Raw genomic sequence first — 20,685 nt, forward strand, 5'->3', positions numbered from 1 at the left:
GATGTAAATAGAAGTACTGAACATTACATACGGATGAATCGTTTTGGATGCTGCATCGCCCCTGTCGTTTTTATAAAAAAAAAATTTAAAAAACCCAAAAAACTACAAAATGCTTTTTCTATTTGCTTGGGTTGTCTTTGGAACACATTGAAATTGGCTTGGTGATGCGGGATCCTCGGTTATAAATGTGCAAAAAAAAACTCAAATAAAATATTCTTTCACTGCACTATGAATTCATCAGAAGCATGCTCCGTCTCTTCCACACCTTGCTGAGCGATGATGTTGACATCTGGTCAACATTGGTGTGCTGAGTGGATGAGTAGTAGGACACTCTTGATGAGCTCAAGGTGACATCGATGTGTGAGAAGCTCTCCAGTTTGTCCTGATTAGATCGAGTTCCTTGTCCGGCTCTTTGAGGCACATTTCAGCCTGTTGCTCAACTGCTTGCCTTCAATGATCTGATTCATCTTACTCAGGTGGATTTTTGTGACATTTACTACAAGATTAAAGACATGATTGCATATTTATCTTCCCCCTTGGGGTCATTATACCTGTTCTCTATTCCTTCACCTTCTGGACCTTCCTCTTTCACTCCTTTATCGTTGGCTCCATTTGGGGAATCTGCCTCTGCAGCCAAGTCTTCTGCAACTTATTCTCATCTGCTAAAGGTACCGGATCATGTCCCCAAGTGTTCTCGACACTGGACATAGAAATGCACCAGGTCATCCCTGCAGAAAGAATCACAAATGCTGTTTTGTTTCTTGCATGTGGTCCTCAACATCTTCAAGTGAAAGGTGATGAAGACAGCATCAATCTGATGAGACTGCACATGCGTGGCACAGTATGACTCCAAAGAGATGAAACAGGTCTTCATCTGTCTATCTATCTATCGATCGATCTGTGTGTCCGTGTGTGTGTGTGTGTGTTTGTGTGTGTGTGTGTGTGTATATCTATATACAGTATATAGATAGATAGATATATGAAGTACATTTGTAGATTGTAAACAGGCAACATATAAATACTATAATGCTTGTGTACAGTGGAGGAAACAATAAACAAACAAAACAATTTTAGATGCTTATATTTATATTTATTTATATACTTTTCGTTCTTCTACTTCTCCCTTTCATAATTTTGCTGCTGTAAATTGGGAATTTCTCCATTGTGAGACAAATTAAGGTTTTCTTATCTTATTTTAAAATCCCAGTGGTTTCGAGTATTCAAATAAAATAAAAGTTTTACAATTATTTGTTTAAATTGTTCACGGAGACTTTTGTTACTAGACATTTGTGTGTGATTCAGCATCATTGTGACAGTGTGTCAAGGTAGGTTTCGGATTGACATACATTTATCAATATACTATTTTGCCCAATTTATGAAAAATACCACGTTTTACAAATAAAACAAATAAAAACAGACAGAAGACACTGTTTTCCCAATTTCAAGAAGTCTTTGCAAAGAAACAAAAACAAATGTATGAAATCGCAGAAATACGTCCGAACTGCGATTGGCAGCCACGCTCCCTAATGACGTCAATGGAGAGCGACGGTCTCCGGTTTGTGTACCCGCCGCGGAGATAACACCCGCGTCGATTGTGTTTTGCCTTCCCCCTCTCTCCTCCGCGCCTCGTTGTCATGAGGTAGGAATAACACCACTTTTGATATTTTAAGATTAGTAGCCGCAAGGCTTTTTGTGCCTCTTCCAACACGCGCCTTTAGCAGAACGTGTGCTAGCGTGTTAGCTAGTGGCTAGCTTCTTCCTGGCTCTGTCACCGTGTCAACGTCTGCCCAGTGCGCAATTGTTGCGGTCGTCGTGTGGTCCAGATTGCGCATCGATGGGCCGTATTGCAATAAATGGCCCATTATAATCGTCTGTTTTGTTTGTTCGTGGCGCGTTTATTCAGCGTGTCACGTCTGTTTGTTGTCTTTTAGCGTCGGAGGGGATCCTCAGGCTGGGATGATGCAGCTCTGTCAAAACAGCTGGGCGGTCAGGTGAACACAACAGGAGCCTATTTAAAAACTTTTTTTTTGAACACGGGGGTTTTACAAATTAGGGTTTGGGACGTGGACATGCTTTTATTGGATGGTTGGAGTAAACATGGAATTGTTATTTAAACGGGCACACAGATTTTTGATCCACACACATGGATCAAAATGTGTGCTTTACAATGGGTTTATGTAGAGCGTATATGCAACCAAATCTCAGCCCGTGTTACTCTGAAATAACGCAGTATATTTTTTACAGCTGCAGCTGTCCTTAAAACTGGTTTCAATGGCTTGAATAGTTTAATATGCAGTAATTAAAAGGGAATTAATAGCTTTTTAAATTCTGCTCTGTTTCCAAGATTACTGATACAGTGTAGCAGGAGCTGGATTTTATGTCAGCTCTTTTGGTGTCACACCACTAGTGGGCTGTGCATTTGCCTCTTAATAGCTCCACCACCACTATCGTGTCGCTATTACATAAAACATCAATAGTACACAAGAACGCAATCCAGCCGCATGTCACTGTACCATGTGCATTATCACGAGAGGTTCAGAATGAGTAATTATCTAATAGCAGAAACTCACCTTTTAAATTAAATACATCATACCCAGTATCGTTGCAAATTATTAAATCACGTCACTACAGATGTGGTTGAACATGACTTGCTGTAACCACCCAATTGGAGGATGGAAAAATGTCCTGTCAGGATGAATTAGTATTCTGATTTGTTACATGGTGACGTGGGCCAGCACTACATATTGTAAAGACCCTGGACAGATTAGATTGACAGGTACCACATATGAGTTTGAAAGCTGATTGGATCAAAAAACAAATCTAACATGGCAGAGAAGGCCTAGCTGGCCCTGACCTACCACTACAACAGTGCAGTAAGTTTATAATGTCTTAGACAGTAGCTCCGGTGATACCCAGTTCCGGTGTTAATGGGGTCACACTCGTCAGCACCAGAATTGACCGTCCAGTCAGTTCTACGCTAAAACCGGCCCCTGACCCATGACGGAGTACTGCGAGGACGGGGGGCTGCTGTATGAGCAATCTCCTCCCATGCACATCAAAGTGGAGTCTCCCGAGGGACATTCCGCAGGGGGGGCTTCCGACAACGGCTTCCCCAGGGATGACGACGACTCAGAGGGCAGCTGTGACCAGAGCAGTGGACCGCACGGGGGCCTGCCCTTCAACGTGGTAGTGGTGCACCCCAAACTCATGGCGCCCGGCATGTCCTCAGATGACCTCTTGTCCATTGAACAAAGTAAGCCCATGTTCATATTTAGTACACTTTTTGAGAGGAAAAAGAGCGCTTATCAGGACAGTAAACGCATTTTTACAGGTGGGGCCATCAATTCATACGCTACACGGTGTATATGTGGCACATGGATACTGTACATTAACTAACACAAATATAGCACGACGACACCTTTTGTAGAACAGTCAAGTATGTGCTGCTGAACAGAAGCTAACACTTTTCTGTGCAACCAACAAAACTCATGACAGCTCTCCTTACCTTTCAGTTTTGATGTAGTGTTCGGTGTGAGGGTTGTTACTACATAATTTACCCCACCTAGATACATAACAGTGGGCCACCACTGGTTCGTTCATAGACACATGTTCAGATATAGTCAGAACAAGTTTCATTGGTGTTGTGGGAGTAGTTAGAGCTGTTTGTTCATGCAACATTACCATTACCAAAATGTTTAACGCAAGGTCACCAACGTTTTTGAAAATGAGTTACTTTTTTTTTTTTTTTTTTTTGCAATACAAACTTTCATGCAAAGTTAAAAATTTCTCAGATGAATCAATGGAAGTAATCGTTTGAATAACCAATTCTAAAAAATATTCAATCATCACAGCCCTGTAATTGATGAATCGACCATTCCTACTTGACTATTTAACACCTGCGTTTGTGTTGTCGGTTGTACCCCAGACAGAGCTATGTCCGCTGCACTGGCTGCCAACGGCGCAGGCAAAAGAAAAAGTCGCTTCAGTGGCGCAGAGCTGGAGGTGTTGGTGTCCGAGGTGACGCGGTATGAAGGAGAGCTGTTCGGCCCGGCGGGGAGGCTCCGCCGACGCGAGAGGGAACGCATATGGGCGGGAATCCTGGAACGCGTCAACGCCGTGTCCAGAGTCCCGCGTACGCTTCGGGAGGTCAAAAAGCGTTGGGATGACCTAAAGAGGCGCAATGGCGGTCGGCTGGCGGACGCCCGCCACCGAAGCTGGTCTCTGCCCTCCAGCAGAGCGACCATGCTCGGACAGTCTTCCCAGTCCAGCCCCAGGCTTCAGCATGGCAAGCAGAAGCAAAACTCCAGACCAAAGCCCACTTTCACGTGCTTTCCTGAGTCGGACACAGGTAAACTGGATGTCTGTCTTGGTACGATCAGGAATTTTGAAAGGAGTACAAAAAATACTGCATGACTGAAGCCTTGTACATGTGCACTAACTGCTTGTCCTCCCACGTTTTACGGGGTTAGCATTTGTTCAGTCTTGCATACAAATTTGGGTTACGTTGCCACCCTAGGAACGGCACTTTTCAACAGAGGGCTCCTGTATGAGAAATAGTACCCGTTTCAATGGTCTTTTTAGTCGCTGAATCACTGAAAATTTGAGATATTCCATATTTTTGTTTTTAGGCTGAGGCTGTATCTTTTAAGGCATGCTCATACTGTATTCCTGTATTTTTTGACAACGGCCATCGTTGTCGCAGAGAGTCGTCAATATACCAATCATACTTCTTGTGAAAATTAAACTTCCCAAATTGGCAAAGATCAGCAATAAACAAATGCAAAATCAGGTGAGGTTAAAGCACAGACACTGCTTTTAGTCACGATCAACATACATTTCGTGAACTGTCAAAACACATTAATTAACAATCACTTCATTGTCAAGAAAACTGGAGCTAATTCAAAGATGCCATTTTCATGGATGCCATTTTCAGTCTCAGCACCCCAAAATGACCCTGAAATGCTGTGAATATATTTGCCACTTAAAATTTTTTGTTTCCTCTTAAACTTGGTGCATTCATTTTTTTTTAATCTTCATTCGTTTAGATAATTGGTCTATTTTATAAAACGCAACATTTTAACAATTTGAATATTTTTTGTGCTAATTTTAATGAAATACTGTAAATTATAAAATTAGTACTTGCGAATGACTTGTTAGCGGTAAAATACATTATTTCCCTTTTTTTTTCATTCCTCAATGACCAGGCTCTTCGGTTCATTAAAAACAAGTGTGGCTCTTGATTGCAAAAGTTAGCACACCGTGTGTGTGGGAACCATGCAGTGGGCCTGCCTTCAAGCTACCTGCTCACAAAACATATTTTATGTTCAGGTTTTGGAGGAGATGGCTCCGAGAAGGATGCCTTGGACAAGGATGAGGACAATCCAGAGCACGAGAGAGATGTTGGGGTTCCTGACTGTGAAGATGAAGACAACAGCATGGAAGACAAACTCGGCCTCGGATTAGGTCTGGGCATCGGCGCCCCTCCGACCTCAGAACGATGGCTGCCTCCCTCCCCGCTGTACAGCGCCCCTTTCCTCAACGGCAGCCCGGAGCCCAGCAGTCCCCAGCCGTCGCTTGGAGCACAACAGGGACCTCTGGAAGCCCCGCCGCGCAGCTCCTGGCTTGAAGATGAGCTACGGGGACTGGGAGAGGCAGCGATACAGCTCGGAAATCGCGTAGACAAAAGTTTGCGGGAATTCGCCGACTCTTTCCGACAGGACATGAGAACACTCGTCGCATCGCAAGAGGCGTTGGCGCTCAGTCTCCAGCAAAACAACGTCCTCCTGCAGAGGCTTTTGGGGGTGCTGGAGGCGCAGCAGCAGCAACAACAACAACAACAACAACATCACGTGCAACAAACGCAGTACTCGCAGGTATCGCAGCAACAACACGTTGAACAACATTTACAGCAACAGATTGAAGGACCACAGCACACAGTACAACAACACAAACTACATCAGGTCCAGCTCACTCGGCATTCTGGCAGCCCTTCTCCTGGAGCCATGGTTCCTTCCCCGTCGTCACCCGACCTACAAGCCACGTTTCCCTCGCATCCACCCGCAGGCGTGAACGGGTGCGCGCAGAAACCGCGGCGAGGAAGAGCTTTCGATCACAGGCGCAGGAGGCGACGCTGAGGACAGAAGGGACCGGGTGACAGTTAAAAGCACACACTTTGCATACTTGATCAGTAAGGATGTGACAGTGAATCTTTTTTTTTTTTCTATCGCTATAGTATTTGGAGTTTTGCTTCAGAAATACCAATTGCACTTGAAAGTTGTCCTTAGAAAAAACTATTAGACGTCAGCTTATAGGGTGGCCTTAAATTTAACTGTACATATTCTTATGCTATTGAACCTCCTGACTACCGTAATCGAGTTGAGAAACAACTCGACCACTTAAGACATACTTGCGCCGTGTCCAGAATATACTCGAGGTGCTGGTGTTTACGTTCATGCTTTTCAAGAGAGCTTGTACTGTATTAACAACATTGTCATGTAATGAAATGTCTAACTTTTGGAGAGTAGTATGGTTAACGGTTAGGGCTTAACAGTTTTGAAAAATAATGTTACTGATTTTTTTCCCCTCTCAATATTTCAAGGTCTTCTTGACGTGTATTTTTCTTTCAACAAAAAAAAGCAATTTAAGCAAATTAATCTGTAATATCAGATTTATTGCACTTGGTCTGAGAGGTTAACTCCACTCAACTGTATTTATAACAACCACCGCTGTATAGAAAGTGCTGTACATGGAGCAAAAATAATTCATACAATAAGCAATTAAACAATAATAACAAAGACGGTACAACACACAAAAACAGTAAAACTAGAAATCGAGTCTCATACAGAGTCAAAATCCAAAGAATAAAGATGAGCAGCGAGAGGGGGCTTGCCTAACGTTTAGCGGGAGGTCATTCCAAAAGAGGGACCAGCAACGGAAAAGGCTCAATCCCCTCTGCGCCTCCGCTTAGTTCTCGGTATGTACAGTATATTGTGTATAGTGGGCCAATGAAGGGATGCCAGAGTAGGCGTTATGTGCTCCCTCTTATGATTACCAATCATGAGGCAAGCAGCAGTATTTTGGATCAACTGGAAACTCTTAATGGAGGATTGGCTGACTCCAAAGTAAAATGCATTACTGTAATCCAGACGAGATGTGACGAAGGAATGAATTACTGTTTCAAAGTGTCCTTGAGAAAGGAGAGGCTTTACTTTAGCCAGCTGCGTAAGATGAAAGAAGCTGGATTTTACAGCAGCATCAATTTGCCGGTCCAACTTAAAATCACTGTCCATTTTAAGACCCAAGTTCGAGACTGTTGCCTTAAGATAAGGAGCCAGGGGGCCCAAGTCCGCAGGATGTAATGTACAAGGGCCACTGGAACCAAACACCATCATTTCTGTTTTCTTTTGACTGAAATTCAAGAAATTCAGTGCCATCCAGGTCTGGATTTCCTCTTGACAGGATAAACGTGGCCTCAGCGAGAAAGCATCTTTTGAATAAAATAAATAAATAAAGCCTACCAACTGACCAACATGATGCAGTTTTCTTCCACATTGCAGCCTTTGCGATTTGAAAATTGCATTTGATGACATTGTCACTGTCAACTTGAATTCGATTTATTGTTCAGCCCTAATATAACCAACCATACTACTCCCAGAAATATAAGAATATTCATCTTTCAGGTGAAATTTCATAATGAACCTAGAGTGTACTCTTTAACTTTTTCAGGTGAACATAATTAGACCTTTTCTGAAGTTTTCAGTGCACATGTTAAACTATTTAATGTTTCATATCGATTGTTCAATTTTTGACATCATGAGACCACGATGACCCCTAAATATTGATGAACAGTACCTTGCCATGGTGAGGGTTTAAACAGAGTACGGGGAAATGGCCATGAGCTTTTGAGTTCATAAGCAGTTTGCAACAGAGACACTGGAGGAGTCACAGAAAGACCTAGAAATCGATTATCTGTCCATTCATGGATCAAACACCTGTTGGGGATTTTGCCAATAAACTGCTTTTGAAATTTTATCAGTATAATGTTCAACTATAAAGTTGAGAGCGCCATTCTGAAATTTCACCAACCAGCCCAATATGCCTAACTTTTTGTGCGTATTGTATCTTGAATTTCAACTGCTATTGTAACTACATGCCTGTGTTTTAACAGTTTCATGGTGAATACTTTTTTAGCTTTGGCAACACATTAAAAATGTGTTGCGTTCAATGCACTCTGAGACATTAAAAAAAGCACCCATTTTTGCTCGTATACACCATCAAGAAAGGCTTGAGGCTTTCACATCACAGTCAGCTCGAGTCAAATTCTTCGGGTGGAAATACAGCATACTGTACATGAATATGTAGGGCAATTATACACCCGCATGCAGTGCAATTTGTGTGTAGATTGTTGTCTATAATTGCATATTGCTATCATATTTATAGTTTTGCAGGAGGTATATTTTGAAGGTATATATATAATGTATTAACACAAATAAAAGTAAGACTGGTCGCTCACCTGTGGAGTTTGCATGTTCTCCCCGTGCCTGCGTGGGTTTTCTCCGGGTAATCCAGTTTCCTCCCAAATTCCAAAAACATGCATGGCAGGTTGACTGGGCACTCCAAATTGTCCCTAGGTGTGAGTGTGAGTGCGGAATGTGTTTTTTTTTTTTTTTTTTTGGTCTACGTGTGCCCTGCAATTGTCTGGCAACCAGCTCAGGGGGTACCCTGCCTACTACCCGAAGACAGATGGGATAGTCTCCAGCACGCCCCGCGTGCCGCCCTTGTGAGGATAAGTGGATTCGAAAATGGATGGTTGGATGGATAATAATAATTAGATATTAATTAAGTGAGAAATGTTTTCTTAATATATCTTCATTTACAAGTTAATGGCCATATTATGTTTTCTGTTATTTATCCAAATGTCATTTAAAATGTGATTTGTAACATACTTAATTTCAACTCTTCTTGACTTCCATACTTATTTTCAGCCACGTTGGAGGTACAGTATGCTTTCCCTCAGACAGCTGCCGAGTTTTAATTTGAAAATCGACGCGCGGTATAACGCCATTTCCGCTTTGAGCTGCATGATTGACAAACCTTGGTGCTGTCTTCCACTAGGCCGTAAATCCAATAGGGGGAAAACATGGCGACCATAACCGCACAGCAAGTCTCTGAAATGACGTGAACTTTCTGGTGAGGAAGTAAAGCACTTTCCACAATGCAAAACTGACTTGGTGGCACCCGCAAATACTATTAATTCACCCGGAGGGCGCTACAGTGGCAACGACGGCATATGTAATTCATCGGAGCCAAAAATGGCCGAGTCCCGAGGAGATGGACCGCGGAGGACCTTTGACTTCTCCGAATCCGAATCCGAGGACGACTCGGAAGAGAATGGTACGTGCTGTTGAGTTGTATTTTACTGTTAGCTTGAGCCTTCCCGAAAAGTAAAATATAATAATAATATTTTATTTATAAGCGCCTTTCAAGACACCCAAGGACACTTTACAATAACAAAAAACACAAAACAATACGGGTTGAGCAGCGGCAGCCAAAACGCGCCAGCGTTCACTCAACCCGAAAGTCAGAAAGAAACAAGGGAGGGAGAGGGGGAGAAAAAAAACCCCACGCTCGAACTACCCTCATTTGAGGATAATTTGAGTGAGGCAAAAAACTCCTGCACAAGCATATGACAGTTACAACAGGTCACAAGACCTAAATAATTCGCGCATTAGTCAAGAAACGGCATCGTGAACAGATTTGAAATAGCCCGTAGTGTCTGCCCAAGTCTTTACGCGGAGATGGGTAAGCAGAATTGTTCTCTAGTTTTTGTTTGCGATGTGGAATGCTGCTGATCTCCAACAACGTATATAGCCAATGTTTCGTGTCAGAGGCGGTATTTATTTTTGTCTTGTTAAAAAGATGTAAAGATAATTTGATTTCGTCCATCTCAACGCTAAAGCCTACAGTTTATTGCTTATATTTTGCTGTGTTTGGCGCAACCTTATTATAAATCTGCAGGCACCTCATAAACATGTGGTTAACTATATCTACTTTAAATTAAAGGAAGTACATAGTTTTTTTAAATACTAATTTAATTTTAACATTTTAACATCAATAGGAGTATTTTGCTCGAGTAAATGCTAAGCTATGCTTACAGATCAAAAACAAACTTAGTTAAAACGGAGAAAATGTGTCATCTTTTTCTGCTCATCAACTGAGTCGCAGGGTAACGCTAATTTGAATGGCACACCCCATTATGACTGCACTAAAAACATGAAAATTAGAAGGGAGGATCTCTCCCTTTTTCCAAAGCTGCCTGAAAGCGTTTAAGAAACAGAATGTGGATATTGTGAGACATAATTTTCGAGCACAATTGGTTACTATTTAAAATGTGAATCAAACAAAAATGTTTTTAACACAAGGAAGATACACCAACAAAATCATACACAGCGCACTCATTTCATCAGTTAGATTTAATACATTAGGCAAATTAGTAGGGACAAGGAAAATATTTTTTTAGGGGATGCGTTGGTTTTAAATACTTTTTTGGAATAACGTTTACTTCTGCAATTACATTTATTCTCATGACAACTATCATTTACACAAGTACGTGGATATTGAAATTTCATTTGGGGGACAGGAAATTTAAACAAAATAACAAGTCGATACAAAACAAATAAATGTACAAACAGGGCAAATTTGATGATGAAATGATAAATTACAAGGGACTACTGTAGTTTGATAGGAAACTTACTACATGCCATTACTGAATGTTTGTACATTTATTTGTTTTGTATCGACTTGTTATTTTGTTTAAGTGTATCAAAGTTTGTTTAAATTTTCAGTTTTGGAGATGACTGAGAAAACGCTCCCAGGAAAGCAAGCTCTTTCTGACGCCGAGGAACTATATGAGAAGGCTGATCGACCAAGCTCTGCGAAAGAACTATCTGAGGATCGACTGGAAGATGTGTACTCGATAGATTATGTGATTGAAGATCACGGTGAGACTGACAATAGGCAGGACATTGATTCACCAAATAAGCATGAAAAGTTTCGTATGGTCTGCAACGAATGTGGAACGTCCTTCCCCCGCCGTGAGATGTTCTACCTTCACCGCCACTATCATGCAGACAAGGATGAACTCGTTCCCCTCAACTGTTTAGAATGCGGACTTTCCTTTAAGGATCGTCGCAGCCTCATGAAACACAGACATGTGCATCAAGAGGAGCCAAAGTATGAGGAGGAAGCTCGTTTTCAGTGTGCAGAATGTGACAATTTTTTCCCAACGGCGCCAAAACTGAGGCGTCACCAATGCACCGATACAGATGACATGCCTTATCATTGTACGTTGTGCCGCAAAGAGTTCATAGTAAGGTGTGCTGTCGCGAAGCACATGCTCCACCACTCAGAAGAGGGCAGCTGGACGTGCAAGGAGTGTGGTCAAAGCTTTCCAGACTACAGGACAATGCGCTGCCACCAGCGATGTCACCCTGTCCTCAAACCCTTCGAATGTCCAGAATGCGGCATGGCTTTCACACACAGCTCCGTCATGGAAGCCCATCGGCGCAAGCACACTGAGCGACTCCGCTCTTTCCTGTGTCCCGTTTGCGGCAAGACCTTCACATACAAGAGTCTGGTTCAAGAACACCAGAATCAGCGCACCAGCGAGAAACCCTTCTGTTGTCCTGATTGTGGTAAGAAATTTACATTTGTTCAAAACTTGAATGTTGTCACAAGCTCAAGCTAGCCAACTATCTTTCCTCTGCTGAGCAGCCCACCAAGCAGACTCCAGTGTCTGCACCGGTGCAAGTTGTTGCAAAGAAAAGAGCCGCAGTGACGAACCAAAACGTGCTTTTAGCTGTCGCCTTTGTCTGCAGACAAACAGCGCGCCATCGAACCTAAGAGCCCGCATGCAATTTCATGAAGTGGAGTGCACGTCACACGAGAAAAGCTTCAAGCCACATCCAGAGATTGAAAAAGGTTTGGGACAAGGTTACTCCTCTCCACACTCCTCTTGTACTCATTGCGATGAGATCAGTTTAGGATGACGTTAGAGCTGAGCGATATGAAGATACGACGATAGGTAAGATTTTTCTCGTGTCACTTTTCTACTGTTGTGTCTTATCGTCATTTATCAACTGCAGCAAACTGTTGAATCAAAACATCAGGGGAAGCTTGATTTGATGGGCAAAAGGTTTCACTTATCAATTTTATGCCACCAGGTGGCAGACTAAGCAACAATGCAAGGAAAGGAATGAAATACATTCTCATCTTTGATTACAAACGCAAGGTGCAAAATTAAATTGAAATTAATCATGAAGTGGGTGAATGCAAACCTTTTCATGTAAACCTGCGACCAGTGACAGACAACCATTCACACGATCAGAAAGGTGAACTTACCATTACACAATCAGCGACTACTTCAAGCTCCTTATTTAACAAAACACATTTGGTGCTCATGTGTGCAGGTTTTGAAGGAGGGGGGTCCAAGTAAGAACCTTTTGGGACAAGGATGATGACAATCCAGAGCACAAAAGAGATGTTGGGCACCCTGACCGTGAACATGAAGCATGGAAGACAATCACGGCCAAAGATTCGGTCTTGGCCTCGGAGCACCCCCAACCTCAGCATGATGGCTGCCTTCCTCACCGCTGGACAGTGCCCTTTTCCTCAATATTTGGCCAGAACCCAGCAGTCCTCAGCCATTGCTCAGACCACAAAAAGGTCATCCGGAAGCCATGCCATGTGGCTCCTGGCTTGAAGATGAGTTATGAGGGCTCAGAAATGCAATGATTCAACTTGAAAATCATGTGGACAAGAGTTGCTGACTGTTTCAGTCAGGACATGAGAAAACTTGTGTTGGAGGTGCCATTGGCACTCAGGTTCACGCAAAACATCGTCAGGAGACGCAGCAACAACACATACAACAAATGCACCACTTGCAGACATTGCGACAACAGTATCATGAACAACATTTACAGCACAAGATTGAAGTAAATTAAAGTAATCAAATATGGGCAAGTTGTAATACCATTCGGGTTATCAAAACACTTAATTTTATTATCAGCTTCATTTTTGCACAAGGGGCATTTTAAGGACCCCCCCCCCCCCCCCCCCCAACAAAACAGAGCATCTCAAATGCAGATGAGGGGGAAAACAGTAAATTCATCCTGGCCTGAGCACAAAAACTGAGTGAATTTTTCAGTAAAAAATGAAAGATAGGGATGTGAATCCAATTTTCCAAAATGTGAGGGTTCTCTGTACCACAGCAACAACAATACAGGTATCTACATCAGCTTTGGCTCATTCTGCCTTCAGACAGGCCCTCAACTGGTGCCTCGGATGCGTTTTGAGTTCTTAAGATTGTCTAGATTTTAGAACTGCATATTACTATCAAATTTTTAATTTTGCCATAGCTGTTTTTTGTTGATGTTAAACGTATTTAATTGCAAATAAATGTAAAACTGGTTGGTCGTTTGGGGAATCTTGATGTAGATTATTATTAGGGAATATTATGTAGGGCAGTATGGGCGAGTAGTGAATAACGTGTCTACGGGTTGAGTTTTGAATCTACTCTGGCTCTGGACTTCACATTTCCTGTTTGTGCTTCCGTAGGGGTTCTCTGGCTTTCTCACACACACTAGCAACACCCATAGTAGGTTAATTGATGACCAAATTGCCAGAAGGATGAGTTCCCCAGCTTTTGGGTCAGGGGATGTCTTACAAACATTTTTTCCTTAGGACTCCATTATAACCAAAACACCAATTTAACTTATTGTAAACACCATTGGTACCCCTAATCGCGAGGAATTATATTTAAAAGTAGAGTTGATTACATTTGATCAGTTGAACTTGTTAAAATGTATTTAAATGTTGGAATTTGGTAGCTAGGAAAAATGCTGCACATCAAGTGAAGAAATGATGCTTTACACGCTGGGACGACAGCTTTATATAGATTTTAATTGGCCCCACTGTAAGGTACGGAGGAGTCATTTGTGTGTTCGTGTAGTGCGTCGCGAACATGTAGATTTACACCCCCCCCCCCCCCAACTTGACGATATACTGTACTCCAAATAATTTTAATTATGTGTCCCAGAGCGTGGCTGGCTCCAGTACACCCACGACCCGAGTAAGGGAAATGCTTTGAAAAGTTAATCGAATTGAATGGAGTTTGCATGTTCCGGCATTCTCGCATGATCAAAAAATATGCATGCAGATGTTTGAATGTGAGTGCTCATGGTTATTTTTCTAAATGAGCCCTGGAACTGGTCAGTGGCGAAAACAGGTTGTGTCCTCCACTTCCTCCCTTGCCCCCTTGACCAAAGTCACATGGGATCGGCCCAGACCCCCTCCCCCGCAAACCGCAAGCTGAATGAGGACAATCTCTCCATAAAATATAGGCAGATGGATGGTCGTTCCAATCCTCCAATTCATGTTTTAATTTGAAACATCGTAGCTAAACGTCATTTCCGCTTTCGTTCGCTGAATTTGGTGATACTGCTGCTCGAGTCCATGCCAGGGGTTCATGGGGGGAACATGGCCGCCATATCCCCACCGGAGTCTCCGCAACGGCACAACTCCCCGGTGGAGCAAGTCCAAACATCAGGGGGCAAGACTGACTCGGCGGAACTGGAAGGCGGCACTGACCAGACAGAAGAAAATACACTGGATCAATCTCAGGAGCGTCAGAGTAGCGAGCACAGTGGTAACAACAGCGCTTCCCTGCCCGGCCATTATAAGGTTATTGAGTCGGGGGCTGGAGGCGGCCAAACATGTAATTCACCGGAGCCAAAAATGGCCGAGTCACCAGGAGATGAACAGAGGCCCCTTGACTGCCCCGGAGACGAAGACAACGGTGAAGAGGATCAATCCCACGCGGAAGAAAATCGTAAGTGCACTCTAACGGTGGTGTTAGACTGTAATTTTCTTGTAGTTTAAGCCTTCCTATTTCCTACTGCTTTCGCCCAAAGTCCAGTTGTAACACTGGACTGTACAATCAAGCTTGCACGACATTTTGTCACATAGCTTCTTTCTTTTGGCTCTTAAACGAATCGTTTTGTATTACTACTTTAGATTTTGTATCAACATTATCCATCTATATATAGAGAGATACATATAGAGTTCTTGTTTGTGTTTCTTTGGACTGTTTGTAACTGGGAAAGTAAATTCCTTGTGTTTTTACATATTTGGCAAATAAATCCGATTTTTATTTACCGGTATTTATTGAGTTAGTTAATATGTTCATAAAACTGGCTCTCATTTCAATTTCCAGTTTCAGAACCTGCTGAGAAATTGCTGCCAGAAACGCAAGCTCTTCCTGGTGCAGAGGACATTCATGAGAAGGTTGAGGATCCAGTGGAAGATGTGGGCTCGATAGAGTATGTGGTTGAAGACCACGGTGAGGGTGAGAAAAGGCAGCACAGTGAGTCCTCATCCAAGCCAAAAAAGAGTCGCCTGGTGTGCAAGGAGTGTGGACTATCCTTCCCCCGACGTGAGATGTTCTACCTTCACCGCCATAGTCATGCACACAAGGATGACCTGGCTCCCCTCACCTGTAAAGAATGCGGCCTTTCTTTTAAGGACCGTCGCAGCCTCATCAAACACCGACATGTGCATAAGGAGCAGGAAGAGGAGTCAACATATGAGGACGAAGATGTTTTTCAGTGTGCGGAGTGTGACAATTTTTTCCCTACGGCGCAAAAGCTGAGGGTCCACAATTGCAATGATCCAGATGACAAGCCTTATCACTGTTCGCTGTGCCGCAAAGAGTTCCATTTAAGGTGTTCTGTCGCCATGCACATGATGAACCACTCTCATGAGGGCTGGACGTGCGAGGAGTGCGGTCGAACCTTCCGGGAATACAAGAGATTGCGCTGCCACCAACGATGTCATCCAATCCTTAAACCCTACGAATGTCCCGAGTGCGGCATGGCGTTCAGATACAATTCCGTCATGGAAGACCATCGGCGCAAGCACACAGACCAACTGCGCACATACCTGTGTACTGTATGTGGTAAGACTTTCAAGTACAGCAGTCTCCTCCAACAGCATCAGTATCTGCACACTGGTGAGAAGCCCTTTCGCTGTCCCGATTGTGGTAAGAAATTTGCCTTTGCTCAAAATATGAGGGCACACTGTCGCCAACATAGACTGCACCGAGCCAACGCTATTCCCTGTACCCAGCCCACCAAGCAGACTCCCTTGTCTGCACCGGAAACGGTGCAAGTGGTGCAAAGGAAAGAGAATGCACGCCCGAGTGAGGAACCAAAACGCACTTTTAACTGTCCCCTTTGTCCCCAGACATGCAGCTCACCGGCCAACCTGAGAGCCCACATGCATTTTCATGAGGTGGAGTATGAGTCACAAGAGAGAAGATTCCAGGCGCCCCCAGAGATTAAAAAGGTTTGGGATAAAGGGCACACATGTCCACACTGCCCATGTACTTACCGTGATGAGATAAGTTTACGATTACACATATTCAAAACCCATCAGAATGTAACGCAAGATTGGGACAAAGTGTCCATTTCCTCCCGAAAAGAGTTGAGCTCCGTACCCAGTGGAAATCTGCAGGTCCAATGCAAAAGTGATGACTTCCCCCCAAAAGATTTGAGCTCCGTACCCGATGAAAATCTGCAGCTGAAATTCAGGCCACACAAGTGCCCCGAGTGTGGAAAAATGTTTCGCCATCGCTCAGTGTTAGAGCTGCACATGCGCATACATTCCAAAGACAAGCCTTACCAGTGCAGCGTGTGCGGCAAAGGCTTTCGATTCAGCAGCTACTTACAGCAACATATCATCATCCATTCGGGCAAGAAGCCTCACAAATGTCCTGACTGCGGGAAGGACTTTGCCTTCCTGCAGAACATGAGAACCCACCAGAAGCTGCATCAGGAAAAACCCTTCCGCTGCACCAGCTGCCGCAAAGGCTACAGCGACGAGACGCAACTGCAACACCATATGCGTTCGCATAATGGCGAGAAGCCTCACAAATGTAACTTGTGCAACAAGAGCTTCGGCTTGGCGTATCTGCTGCGCGACCACCTCAACACGCACACTGGAGAGCGACCCCATCTCTGCAGCGAGTGTGGCAAATCTTTCTCCTGGTTGAGCAGCTTGTTGGTGCACCAGAAGATCCACACTCGCAAGCGCCAAAGTTTTAGTCCGCTTAATTCTGCCCCGGCCGGCGGGAGGACTCGAGGCAGAGGGAGCAGGGGAAGGAGAGGGGGGAGGCTGACGTGGGGTATGTCTCGATCAGAAGGGGGGCCTCCTCTCTATCCCAATTCAGGGGACATGCCACATTCTTCCATGCTCGCATCTCAAGAAGAATTGCAAGTGAGGATGCAGAAAGAGGCATTTTTTTCTGAACTACACCCGCCACCTGTCCACTGGGAGTTGGATGGTGACGGAGCAAAGCCGGTCCCCTCGTCACAGCCGGCAGAGCTGATTGACAACTCGTCACAGCCACGCCGGCACAGTCAAGAGAGCACACCCTCCTCCCAAAAAGCAGGCCCCTTGGGAATCGATGGAACGGAGACACAGGGAGAACCCACGGCCACGACGTCGACTTCCTCTGGATCTTTGCACCATGACTCTCGCAGGGTGTCCTTTGTGGACGGTGCGGCGTTGTGGAGCATCCAACCTCCTCTGTTGACTTCTCCAAACAAGGTCACTCAAGAACTCCAGTCGCCCAGATGGCCAGGTGCCCCTGTGCCAAAACCGGAGACTTTGACGCTTCCTATGAAAGAGGATGGAAAAGTTTGGGATCCTCAAGCAATAACGTTGACTGTTAAGCAACCTGAGCAGCTCTGGATAGAAAGTGAGTCACAAAAGCAGAGGACTTCAGGTGTAGCAGGTGCACCGTCCTCAGTTCAGATAGACCAAAGCATCCCCATTCCAGTATCTACTGCTGTTGCTCATGGGCTCGGTAGCACTTTGTGGGGAATTCAAGCACCACTGGGGGTTACGAACAAAATGACCTCCCCTCAGAAACTTGTGAAAAATCAAGACTTCCAGCTCCAGCAGAAGCGGGTGCCGACTGCTTGGGCCACTTTACCAAATCAGACTTCAACACAGAAACTTCCCATCCCCATCAATCCCTTTGCCCAAACCATTGGCACAACAGTGTGGGGCTTCCAAAATAATCCTGTGGGTCCTCCGCTGCTTCTCACCGGGCAGCTCAAACCTGGGAGCGTACAGAACCTGCAGCAGCAACCCATCGGCACGGCCAATCAGATCATCCTAAACCAGTCGCCGTCTTTCTTCTCCCAGGCGCTTGGCACCCTCCCGACCCTCGCTTTGCCCGGTACTCACTCTCTTCACACCGTTTCGGTCGGTACACTGGCAAGACCGTCGCTCCCAAATATTTTCTTCACCCCTCAGGCTGTCCTGACTGAGAGGCCACCCCTGCCACAAACTCAGGCCCTACCTCAGCTTGCCACGCGGACCGAAGCTCACAACCTCGGAGCCCGTTTGCCTTTTGCCCCAGATCGACTTTTGCAGTGCATGATTTGCGGCTGTTCTTTCCCCCGGGAGCTGGATCTTCAGTTGCATTACTTGCAACATGCACAAGGAAAAGCTTAACATTGTAACAGTAGCAGCAAAGCTTGATTTATTAATTTGTTACTTTTTCTATTCTGTTGAGCCCCATTTCTCTGGCGCTCACTTGTGGATTTTGACCAGCTGACTTGGTTGGGCATTAGAAGCCAAAAGAAAAAAACTGAGTTAGTTCTGCTGCACACTTTTTCAATCGTACTCATTCACTCTAAATAAGACTGCTGAGACTATTGTTGTGGTTAGAAACGGTAGTTGTTTTCTTCTTAGAAATGCTTTTAATATGTGCGTTGAACAATTTCTTAAGGGTGTGGACCAATTGACTATTTCATTTACTGCCAATGATGTTTGCGTTTTAAAATGTTTTAAGTTGTACATTTTTGGTCCTGTCTTGAACCATTTCAGAGGTGTATTTCATGTACAGTATACAGTGTGCCTTTTATGAGTACAGTCTGCATGTCTGCTACGCCGGTATTGTAGGCCTAGTTTGTTTGCAAAGTAGACGGAACAACTCACTACTCAGTGGGTATACAGAACTGTCCTCCATTTACGCTGAAATACTGTTTATGGAAATATTGGAGTACAGTGGACATGATAGGTCTACACACGCCTGTTTAAATGTCCGGTTTTTGTGATGCAAAAAAAAAAAAAGACCAAGACCAATCGTTTCAAAACGGTTTCTACCATTCATGTGATGTCTAACTCATAGGACTGAGAAAAAAACATTTTAAGGGTGGGGGGGGGGGGTAGACAATTGAGATAATGTGGTCTAGTAGGCTTTCCCTGACATTTTCATTTTTGCTTTATGACAGAAGTCCAAAAGGTTTTGTGCCAACGCTCACTGGTATTTGGAACTATTCAGAATTCCCAAAGAGAATATCCAAACTTTATTTAGTGTTATCAGAAGCACTTAAAATGGTGGAAGGTAATGTGCTGTCTCCAATTTAACATCGGTTTTAATGTGACTGGTTTATGAACACAGCACATGTGGGTGTGCAGCTGCACTCTTAATTTTATATATGTATATATGGGTCATTTCCGGAATTGGAGGACATTTTGACTTTCTAGCATTAGAATGCTTCAAAAATATATCTTCACATTGTGATTTTCTGCTACATATTCATCAATAACAGGTGAAAAACTATCCAAGGCCTGATTAGTTCATCTTAGATCAGTGGTACAATTTTTATTAAATTATTTATTTGGTATGGACAATACCTGTCACTGTAATCACAGTAACAGGGTTTGCAAATCTGGACAAATGTTAGATTTGTCTTGGGAGTAGAAGCTCGCTTTTTTTTTAGCTAGCTGCTACTGATGACTTAAGGAGACAAACTTACCTGAAGGTAAAGAACATAATGTAAAAAGAATTGTCTTACTGTGATCAGGCATAACAGGGTTGAATGAGGTACACTGAGACATTCATTCAAGTCTACCTATGTTATAAAATTTTAAAAAGAGAAGAAATATCTTTGCTCTACCCATTCTCTTGGAAAACTGATGATGTCAAGTCCACTGTATCATATGATTGACTGCTTTCTTCTGCCATACTAAAACAGGGTTGCATGCATGTGGTGGGACACACGTTCCATGACTAATAATTATTTCAAATATGTTTATAAAAACATGTACCTGCAGTTACAAGAGGCAGCTATGAAACAACTACCTGTAGTATAAAAAATAGATGCATTTTCATTTCATTTGAACTGTTTTCGATTCAGTTTCGTCACAGGGTGACAAGAGCAAATTACATTTTAGGGGTACTCCAGACTTCTTTGGTATTTGAAAAGCTATTTTCAAGAATTCTTTTCTCTGAGTATTTATATATATATTTTAGATTTGGTCTCAGGATACATACATTTTCTTCGAAACTGCGTGTTTAAATATTTTGTATGTGGATTATTTAGAATTTAATCAGTGGGATGTAAAATGTCTTCCAATTCTCAAATGACCGATACATACAGTATATCCGGGCATTTGAACACTTTTTCTCTCCACCATACTTGTACTTGCATCTGAGTTCTCACTTCATAAAAAGTTGTCCATCTATAATAAAATCAAGGTTCTTTAAAACAATATTTTGATTAATTGGTGCAAATAAGCCCTCAAACACAAGCAGTCAAACTAACTGCAGAA

At 43.5% G+C, this 20,685-nt stretch overlaps 3 protein-coding genes and 1 long non-coding RNA gene across 7 annotated transcripts; 3 read left to right on the forward strand and 1 right to left on the reverse strand.

Annotated features, from left to right (window-relative positions):
• Positions 1 to 1,530: 1,530 nt before the first annotated feature.
• LOC147203645 (uncharacterized) lies at positions 1,531 to 8,511 on the forward strand. 2 transcript variants are annotated; one of them, XM_086114247.1, is made up of 4 exons: positions 1,531 to 1,639; positions 1,932 to 3,253; positions 3,926 to 4,348; positions 5,329 to 8,511. In XM_086114247.1, the coding sequence occupies exons 2-4, from the start codon at positions 2,998 to 3,000 to the stop codon at positions 6,132 to 6,134; spliced, it is 1,485 nt and encodes a 494-aa protein (XP_085970373.1). In that variant the 5' UTR covers positions 1,531 to 1,639; positions 1,932 to 2,997; the 3' UTR covers positions 6,135 to 8,511. The 2 variants fall into 2 exon arrangements, with proteins under 2 accessions (XP_085970373.1, XP_085970374.1); XM_086114248.1 differs by having other exon boundaries at positions 1,549 to 1,639; positions 1,904 to 3,253.
• LOC147203646 (uncharacterized) lies at positions 4,791 to 8,924 on the reverse strand. Its single transcript, XR_015101251.1, has 2 exons — positions 8,513 to 8,924; positions 4,791 to 6,130 (listed from the first exon to the last, which is right to left on the reverse strand). It is a non-coding gene; the product is annotated as an uncharacterized LOC147203646 (long non-coding RNA).
• Positions 8,925 to 9,072: 148 nt separating this feature from the next.
• LOC147203647 (uncharacterized) lies at positions 9,073 to 13,476 on the forward strand. 3 transcript variants are annotated; one of them, XM_086114267.1, is made up of 4 exons: positions 9,073 to 9,393; positions 10,845 to 11,693; positions 11,773 to 11,979; positions 12,468 to 13,476. In XM_086114267.1, the coding sequence occupies exons 1-4, from the start codon at positions 9,312 to 9,314 to the stop codon at positions 12,491 to 12,493; spliced, it is 1,164 nt and encodes a 387-aa protein (XP_085970393.1). In that variant the 5' UTR covers positions 9,073 to 9,311; the 3' UTR covers positions 12,494 to 13,476. The 3 variants fall into 3 exon arrangements, 2 of the variants coding, with proteins under 2 accessions (XP_085970393.1, XP_085970392.1); XR_015101248.1 differs by having other exon boundaries at positions 9,098 to 9,393; positions 11,877 to 11,979; XM_086114266.1 differs by having other exon boundaries at positions 9,097 to 9,393; positions 11,877 to 13,476.
• Positions 13,477 to 13,618: 142 nt separating this feature from the next.
• On the forward strand, positions 13,619 to 20,625 carry LOC147203648 (uncharacterized). Its single transcript, XM_086114223.1, has 2 exons — positions 13,619 to 14,887; positions 15,272 to 20,625. Exons 1-2 carry the CDS (start codon positions 14,512 to 14,514, stop codon positions 18,577 to 18,579), a joined length of 3,684 nt encoding a protein of 1,227 aa, XP_085970349.1. The 5' UTR covers positions 13,619 to 14,511; the 3' UTR covers positions 18,580 to 20,625.
• Positions 20,626 to 20,685: the final 60 nt, after the last annotated feature.

The sequence above is a fragment of the Hippocampus guttulatus genome, chromosome 6 (assembly GCF_054856545.1).
Source record: "Hippocampus guttulatus isolate MCC_2025c chromosome 6, RoL_Hgut_1.0, whole genome shotgun sequence".
Taxonomy (NCBI): Eukaryota; Metazoa; Chordata; class Actinopteri; order Syngnathiformes; family Syngnathidae; genus Hippocampus; species Hippocampus guttulatus.

Coding starts and splice junctions, on each gene's coding strand:
- LOC147203645 (XM_086114247.1), top strand. CDS start 2,998: ATGACGGAGTACTGCGAGGACGGGGGGCTGCTGTATGAGCAATCTCCT. Junction 3,254..3,925: donor CCTCTTGTCCATTGAACAAA/GTAAGCCCATGT, acceptor GTTGTACCCCAG/ACAGAGCTATGTCCGCTGCA. Junction 4,349..5,328: donor CTTTCCTGAGTCGGACACAG/GTAAACTGGATG, acceptor TTTTATGTTCAG/GTTTTGGAGGAGATGGCTCC.
- LOC147203647 (XM_086114267.1), top strand. CDS start 9,312: ATGGCCGAGTCCCGAGGAGATGGACCGCGGAGGACCTTTGACTTCTCC. Junction 9,394..10,844: donor GGACGACTCGGAAGAGAATG/GTACGTGCTGTT, acceptor TTAAATTTTCAG/TTTTGGAGATGACTGAGAAA. Junction 11,980..12,467: donor ACATCCAGAGATTGAAAAAG/GTTTGGGACAAG, acceptor TCATGTGTGCAG/GTTTTGAAGGAGGGGGGTCC.
- LOC147203648 (XM_086114223.1), top strand. CDS start 14,512: ATGCCAGGGGTTCATGGGGGGAACATGGCCGCCATATCCCCACCGGAG. Junction 14,888..15,271: donor ATCCCACGCGGAAGAAAATC/GTAAGTGCACTC, acceptor TTCAATTTCCAG/TTTCAGAACCTGCTGAGAAA.